At 37.6% G+C, this 8,296-nt stretch overlaps 1 protein-coding gene across 1 annotated transcript; it reads left to right on the top strand.

The window, feature by feature from the left end:
* Positions 1 to 944: 944 nt before the first annotated feature.
* LOC127647296 (succinate dehydrogenase assembly factor 2, mitochondrial-like) lies at positions 945 to 7,247 on the top strand. The gene is made up of 4 exons (XM_052131464.1): positions 945 to 1,113; positions 3,108 to 3,319; positions 4,012 to 4,121; positions 4,832 to 7,247. The coding sequence occupies exons 1-4, from the start codon at positions 1,087 to 1,089 to the stop codon at positions 4,957 to 4,959; spliced, it is 477 nt and encodes a 158-aa protein (XP_051987424.1). The 5' UTR covers positions 945 to 1,086; the 3' UTR covers positions 4,960 to 7,247.
* Positions 7,248 to 8,296: the final 1,049 nt, after the last annotated feature.

Below are 8,296 nucleotides of genomic sequence, written 5' to 3'. Positions count from 1 at the left end.
TCATCTCATTTAATTACAGATTTTACTGTATATCTGTAATCTGAGTACATACCTACAACGAAAATGTCCTACACATGTAATTATTTATTACGGCAGAACGGTCAACATAACTTTAATGGTATAAATCAATTTAAAGAAACATAGACACACACAAACAGCGGCCACTTGTGTGTGTGTGTGTGTGTGTGTGTGTGTGTGTGTGTGTGTGTGTGTGTGTGTGTGTGTGTGTCTCTCTCTCTCTCTCTCTCTCTCAAAGCAACTCTGGCTCGTCTTTATCCCTCCCGGCTGATCCCTTCTTGGAGGAAGGCAGCCGCTCCTTCCCTTGCACCTATTCTGTTTGGACTGTCTGTTAGATCGAGTATTCCTGCTGATTAGAACCATACTTTCACTCTGGAACAAACAGTTGACTTGGGCTCCGTTGTTGTGTGTAATAATTATTCTTGTTTTATTGTTTGGTTTGCATACTTTAAGTTTGAGCTTTACAAAGTAAACGTGTTATTATTGTTGACACAGGATTTCATGCACTATCAACATGGCAGCGCCCATGAGGGGAAACCTGCTACCTTGTAAAACAGCTTTTATTGGGTTACTGACATGACTGGTGTCTTCATCTAATCTGAGTGTACACAATTTTAATCATATTTCTGAAAAATGCTATTCATGTCTTTATGGGTAAAACATTTTATAATGAGCAAAAACTTTCTGAGTGCATCTTTAAAACGCAGCATCTGCTTTCACAGGAGCTCACCGAAATAAATTCCTTTGGAAACAAAAACTGCCCCGCACTATGTTCCCACACCTATTAAATCCACAAATGGCTCACTATAGCGGGGGACAAACGTCCAAGCTGAATTTCAAACTTCTCATGTCTACACGACATACAAAACAAAGAGATATTCAAAGCAACATTCAAATGACTGAAAAAAGTAATTAAATTGTGACCTCTCAAACATGGCGCTGGACAGAGTCCATGTTTTCCTGTTTGATAATGAAACAGTTGCATAAACTCTCCTTCAGTACATAAAATCTGTCAGCCGAACGCAGACGAGACTCAGACGTCACTCAATATAATAACAAGATAACAACATGCTTTCTGCAATTATAGCCAAAAAGGTAGGTTTAACTGGTGTACATTCACGTCTATTTAAGTTCATGATTTCACTCATTTGACCTCACGTGTCTTATACAAGCTGTACTGAGATATCTTTCAGCAGTCCACGATTGATAAAATAAAAGTATATATCAATATAGCATTCAAATAAATGCTAGCGTTAGAGAAGATTTGATTTGCTGAACATTTAGCATGATTTAACTTGTTAAAGTGAATGTCTGCTCAAGGACAGAGGAAGACAGGACGATTGTGTTTTAAAACGGTCCTTTGCAGGTACATAAGATACTGTTTTGTCTTTTTACAAGACAGTGAAAAGGAATCTTTGGTATTAGTTTAGCATTGTCTACCTACATTTATTTTTGTTTAATCTGATGTGCAGTGCATTTATTCTTTTGTTTACACAATCTATTGCTGTCAGTCTATTTACTCTGCTCAGCACTATTGCAGTCTATATCTAGAATACCATTTTACACACATTATTGTATTATGTGTAATGTGTCACGTTTTAAGTTTATTTCTTTTTTCTTTTTCTTTTTTTTACATGCATGTGATGTTTCTGTTATATAATGCTAATAATATTTAAGCTCATGTCATAAAAAAATTGCCTTCAAAATTATGCAGCCAAAAGTTTGGAATAATGTACAGATTTTGCTCTTATGGAAAAAATGGGTACTTTTATTCATCAAAGGGGCATTCAACTGACCACAATGTATACTCGGGACATTAATAACGTGGAAAATTACGATTACAATTTGATTTTCTTTTTCAGAACTTCTTAAACTACTTGTATGAGTTCTCATCAAAAAATTATCCATGTGCAGCAATGACAGCTTTGCAGATCCTTGGCATTCTAGCTGTCAGTTTGTCCAGATACTCCGGTGACATTTCACCCCACACTTCCCGTAGCACTGGCCATAGATGTCGGGCACTTCTCACGCACCTTACAGTCTAGCTGATCCCACAAAAGCTCAATGGGGTTAAGATCCATAACACTCTTTTCCAATCATCTGTTGTCTAATGTCTGTGTTTCTTTGCCCACTCTACCATTTTCTTTTTGATTTCTGTTTCAAATGTGGCTTTTTCTTTGCAATTCTTCCAATAGGGCCTGCACCCCTGAGTCTTCTCTTTACTGTTGTACATGAAACTAGTGCTGAGCAGGTAGAATTCAATGAAGCTGTCAGCTGAAGACATGTATGGCATTTATTTCTCAAACTAGAGACTCCGATGTACTTATCCACTTGTTTAGTTGTACGTTTGGCCTTCCACATCTGTTTCTGTCCTTGTTAGAGCCAGTTGTCTTTTGTCTTTGAAGACTGTACACCTTTGTATGAAATTTTAATTTTTTTGGGTCAATTTCAAGCATCGTATAGCCTTCATTCCTCTAAACAACGATTGACTGATGAGTTTCTAGAGAAAGCAGTTTCTATTTTGCCATTTTATAGCTAATATTGACCTTAAGACATGCCAGTCTGTTGCATACTGTGGCAACTCAAAAACAAACACAAAGACAATGTTAAGCTTCATTTAATGAACCAAATAGCTTTCAACTGTGTTTAATATAATGGCAAGTGATTTTCTAGTACCAAATGAGCACTTTAGCATGATTACTCAAGGATAAGATGTTTGAGTGATGATTTCTGGAAATGGGGCCTGTCTAGATTTGATCAAAAATAACTTTTTTCAAATAGCAATGGTGCTGTTTTTTACACCAGGAATGTCTTGACTATACTTTGAGATCAGTTGAATGCCACCTTGGTGAATTAAACTACCAATTTACTTACAAAACCGCAAAATCTGTATATTATTACAAACTTTTGGACACCGGTGTATATTAATGTATACAGGATAATGTAGGTCTAAATAACCATTCAGGTTCTGCAGTCCAAAAAAATCTAGACAGCTATATGAAGTATATTTATATCTATTTGGATGATGAGGCTAATGGAGTAAAAATAGCAGAGATTTTCACACTTCCCTTTTTTTAATCTGTTCTCAGGTTGGAAGTTCAATTTGCCGGGCATCTCTGCGGCCAGCTCTTGGTACAGTGATTTCTCGAGGTTACCGTGGTGATGCCCCAGAACCAACCATGATTGAGATCCCTCTGCCCCCGTGGGAGGAGAGGACTGGCGAGTCCCTGGAAATCAAAAAGAAGAGACTCCTCTATGAGAGTCGTAAGAGAGGCATGCTGGAGAACTGTATCCTTCTGAGGTTAGTATGTCAATTAAGACATCTAGATTAACATTACTGTCTCACAAGACATCAATACTTACTCTAGCATGCAAAGACTATGTCATTTTTATTGAAGGGCACCTTAGGAAATCGACAGATAAAACGGATGTCTAACAATGTATATCAGTATGTTGGAAGCAGAATTCTAGCACATTGCTTACTGTGCAGTGAAGACTGAATGCTGCCTACTATTTTTTTTTTAAATAGTATTTTTAACAGTATGCAATAACGATATACATTTCAAACAATCATTTGATGTATTGTGGTCACATGACCTCATTGTTCAATTCAGCGAGTGGCATCTAGTCTTGGAAAGAAACGTGGTTACTTCCGGTTAATTTGCCACACTGGAAATGGAAAGGGAGGTTGAGCGTATTGTTTATAGTATTGTATCAGTTTGCTCTGTTGTGTACTGTGCATGTTGAGTATTCCATCTAAACAGAACATTCACATACTGCTTACAATAGACATACTACAGTATTTGGGAACTATAGAGTAGTATGCTGTTCCAAACATAGTATTTCTATTGCATATTGACTATTATTATCCCATTTGCTTTACTTAGTTAGTGCTGTTCAAATTAAAAACAAGAATAAGCACAAAACTCAAAATCAGGAGACACAGTAACTTACATTTTTTTGTTAACCGTTTTTTTGTTTGTTTGCTATCAGCCTTTTTGCAAAGCGGTACCTGAACACAATGAGCGCAGCTCATCTCAAACAATACGACAGACTCATCAATGAACCTAGCAATGACTGGGACATCTATTACTGGGCAACAGGTACAGTATGTATGAGGGGACAAATGCTAAAGATGGTGTAGAGGTCTGCTTGGGCAATAATTTGAAGCCATCACTCTTTCTCTTTTTATTTCCTCTTAAAGCAAGAAGCAGCAGACACACAGATTCTCATATGTATGTACAAAACAAGTTAAATGTAAAGCCTAAACCTGTTACAAACTTGGTACGCTAGTGACACAGACATTACACACTTCATCTTCAAGTCATACTTTTCATGTTTTACACTTGCTATAGTTTACTTCCATGTTGCTTCTTCGTCAGTTAGCAATGTCACATATAAATCAAGCCAATCACTAAAACATCATGTCACCTTGAGTAAGAAATACTGTAGCATGTATAATTCCATGCATATGGAATACTGATAATTCACCACAGAAAATCAATTTGATAAAGTAGTCATTTGTATGAGTATAGAATTCATTTGTCTTGTTATTAACAAAGGAGTATGTCTTTAAGGGTCTTTAATGACCCTATACACTTTTGGTAATTAAGCATTATATTGTTTGCAATTTTGCCTCAAAATCACAAGGGTAGGATCACATTTATGTTCGCAGCGTCTGGCAGGAAGTTTGGATGAGAATCTTTTTGTAGGTGAAAACACTTGTGCACAGTTGTTAATGAATGAGACCCAATGTTAGGATTTTTTTTTAAATTTTGCACACAGTCTAAAAATGCTGTCTTCCTCCCATCAGAGGCTCAGCCGACACCTGACGTATACCAGGGTGAAGTGATGGACATGCTCAAAGAGTTTGCCAAGAACAAGGACATGGAACAGCGTCTAGATGCTCCCAATCTGGAATATCTCGACAAGAGTTGTTAATACTCACACTTCTGTCAGAGACTGTCATAACAGCCCAAACCTGAGCTCATACGAGCACCTGTGTGACATCCTGTGTGTAGAGGTCATAAACATCTTACTTAAATGCATTCTTGGGATGAGATGTTTCAAACACTCATTTTCATGTGCACATATTTATATATTAAACAGATTGCACGTCCACCCAAATAAACTGTTAAACAACTTGTATGATGTAATATATTTGCATTCATTAATAAAGCCATAGTTCAACCATAAAGGAAAGATCTGTCATTATTTACTCACCCTCATGTTGTTTCAAACCAGTATGACTTACTTTCTTCCATGGACCACAAAAGGAGATGTTAGGCAGAATGTTAACGACTGATAGCTTCAGTCCCCATTCACTTTCATTGTTTTGGAAAATGACGTGTGGAAATGAGTAAATGAGAACAGATTTTTCATTTTTGGGTGAACTAACCCGTTAAGGCTGACTAGTTCTGCCTTTATGAATCTTCATGTAATAAAATAATACACAATTGTACATTAGTTGATTTACTGTGCTTAAGATGTACAAAGCACAGACAAAAAACATGGACATTCGTTCTTACAGACATTGTTATGGACAGACTGCTGTACAATGATTGTAACAAGACTAGTTGTATTTAGGCTCGTTCTAATCAATGACTGGTGTTTTTCTGTCCTGCCAATGAAAATATTAGCTGTATCAAAAGGTTTTGTGTATAATAATTACACAAAACTGCAGGAAGATGTACTTTGAAAGATTCATTTCATTGAAAGGTCATGTGCGTAATTTTTGCGATGTTAAAAAAAACTTCTAGCTCATTTTAAAGTGGACAGACAGCTGTAAGGCATGTATATATAGGTTGATTCCTGCAAAAGGTGTAAACTGTGAAACCATCAAAACATTGCTCTGTTTGGGGATCCTAACCAATGGCTTTGGGGTTAAACTATATATCTAAACTACCACGGGTAAACTGCTCCCATGGTCATTTATTAGGTGTGCGAAGTCAATTCCCCTCAAGTTCACACAGGTGTCTAAGCAGAGAAGCCACAGGTGAACTTCATCACATGAAAACTGCAATTTTCTAATTTCTCTCATTTACTCATTAACTTTCTTTTGCAGAACACAAATCAAGATTTTTAGAAGAATATTTCAGCTCTGTAGGTCGTCACAATGCAAGTGAATGGTGACCAAAATTTTTATCCAAGTCTTTTAAACTGATTCAATAGATTTGGGTGAGAACGGACCAAAATATAACTCCTTTTTCACCATAAATGTTGACATCAGCAGTCTCCTTTGCGATCATGATTTCAATCTCCTTTACACATCCAAGCGCCATCTAGCGCTCTGCACATACATCAAGCACTAGGAAGTGTAATCAAGCTTGAAATCATGATTGTGCCTAGAAACTGCAATGGCAAGATGTACAATGACTTTTTAATTGGTATATTTTGGTATATTCTCGCCTAAAATTGGGGGCCTGGGTAGCTCAGCGAGTAAAGACGCTGACTACCACTCCTGGAGTCACAAGTTCGAATACAAGGTGTGCTGAGTGACTCCAGCCAGGTCTCCTAAACAACTAAAATAGCCTGTTTGCTAGGAAGGATAGAGTCACATGGGGTAACCTCCTCGTGGTCACTATAATGTGGTTCTCGCTCTCAGTGGGGCACGTGGTGAATTGTACTTGGATGCCATGGGGAATAGCGTGAAGTCTCCACAGGCACTAGGTCTCCGCGGTAACGCACTCAACAAGGCACGTGATAAGATGTGCAGATTGACGGTCTCAGACACGGAGGCAACTGAGATTCGTCCTCCACCACCCGTATTGCCAGTCACTTTGCCACCATGAGGACTTAGAGTGAATTGGGAATTGGGCATTCCAAATTGTGGAGAAAAGGGGAGAAAAAAATATTCTCACCTAAAATCAATTAGATCGCTTCAGAAGACATGGATTCACAGAGTATGGATTACTTTCATGCTTAAAAGGTACAGTCACCATTCACTTGCATTGTATGTACCTACAGAGTTGAGATGTTCTAAAAAAATCGTAGTCATCTTGGCATGAGGTTCAGTAAATGATGATAGAATTACATTTTTTGATGAACTATTCCTTTAAGAATAGACATGTTCCATTAACATTCGACAACAGGAATGTGTGCAAATACCTTTTGTGAAGAGTACAGTATATCTTATATAAACTTATTTTAGTGAAATGTTTGGCTTGAAAAGTGTACTTTTGCTATACTTATTTAAAATAAATGTAACTTTGATATAATAAAAGATCATTCATGCATTATCAAATGTGACTTTTTTCCAAGTACGTTTTGTGTGGTTACTGAATATATTGACTTGTAAATAAGCTATGTTTTTCAAAATCTCTCTGCCAGAAGATGGCAGACATGTCATTGTTAATACGGTGAATCTAATGGCGGTGCTGAAACGTATGCACTGGGCTGTAATGATGCGTTTCCTCTCTGTTGAAAAGTATTTTGACCAATCGAGTCCTTTAACATCATGCTCAACTTGCTGTTGTCTCCCACAGGAGTGAGCATGCTTTAAAAACAGATCAGACACGGCATTGAACGCCAAGGTACACACAGATCAAAGCGATTTGATGGCAGTGAGCTTTTAGTTATGATTGTTGTGCAAACATTGTCCCAGATAAGTGTCTGTGTACCTGTAAGTGTCTTATGAGTAAATTCAGGCCCTCTCACTGCTAAAAAAAGCACACTGAAAGCAGAGGTGACACTGAGACATGCTTTCATTCAGATGTTGGGTTAATGGAAAACTGTTATGTTCAGCATGACAATATACCACTAACATATTTCAGATATTTTCATCCCCAAGGCAATCTAAATCTTTGTTATTGCTCATTAGTTTAACTAACTCATAACCTTAAAGGAATAGTACACCCAAAAATTAAAATGACCTCATTCAATGTCTTCTGAAGCGAAATGCTCGGTGTGCTTAAAATATTTACTTAAAATGACCTTCCGGCCAGCTTGAGGTTCGTATGTTGACGAGCGTGGAGTTAAAGCTGCCTCTCGCGTGACATAAGCACGTAAGCCTCCTCTGTATAGATATTCATACGTCGATGCTTTATTAGTAGTTGATTTTAGGTACTGCTATACTGTTTTGATACAAAAGCATTTTATGCAGCGGTCTGAGCAAGGAGCTCGGTCTGAGGCATTGCAAAGTTACCTACCCCAAGATTTCTGGCTGTCCTGGGTGGTGTAATCGTTGGTCCAGCTTAAAGTTAAAGTAACACCATAGCAACGCCCTTGCATCCTTGTGCTAATTTTGTATGGGTTTGCACTAGATTAATCTGCAGAAAAT

The sequence above is a fragment of the Xyrauchen texanus genome, chromosome 1 (assembly GCF_025860055.1).
Source record: "Xyrauchen texanus isolate HMW12.3.18 chromosome 1, RBS_HiC_50CHRs, whole genome shotgun sequence".
Lineage (NCBI taxonomy): Eukaryota > Metazoa > Chordata > Actinopteri > Cypriniformes > Catostomidae > Xyrauchen > Xyrauchen texanus.
Note: the sequence above shows the minus strand (reverse complement) of the source record. Positions and strands in the feature narration are given on the sequence as shown.

What these genes read in the sequence shown, in the direction of transcription:
- LOC127647296 (XM_052131464.1), top strand. Translation starts at nt 1,087, where the DNA reads ATGCTTTCTGCAATTATAGCCAAAAAG. An exon ending in CTGCAATTATAGCCAAAAAG is followed by an intron (nt 1,114 to 3,107) that starts GTAGGTTTAACT and finishes ATCTGTTCTCAG; the next exon opens with GTTGGAAGTTCAATTTGCCG. An exon ending in GAGAACTGTATCCTTCTGAG is followed by an intron (nt 3,320 to 4,011) that starts GTTAGTATGTCA and finishes GTTTGCTATCAG; the next exon opens with CCTTTTTGCAAAGCGGTACC.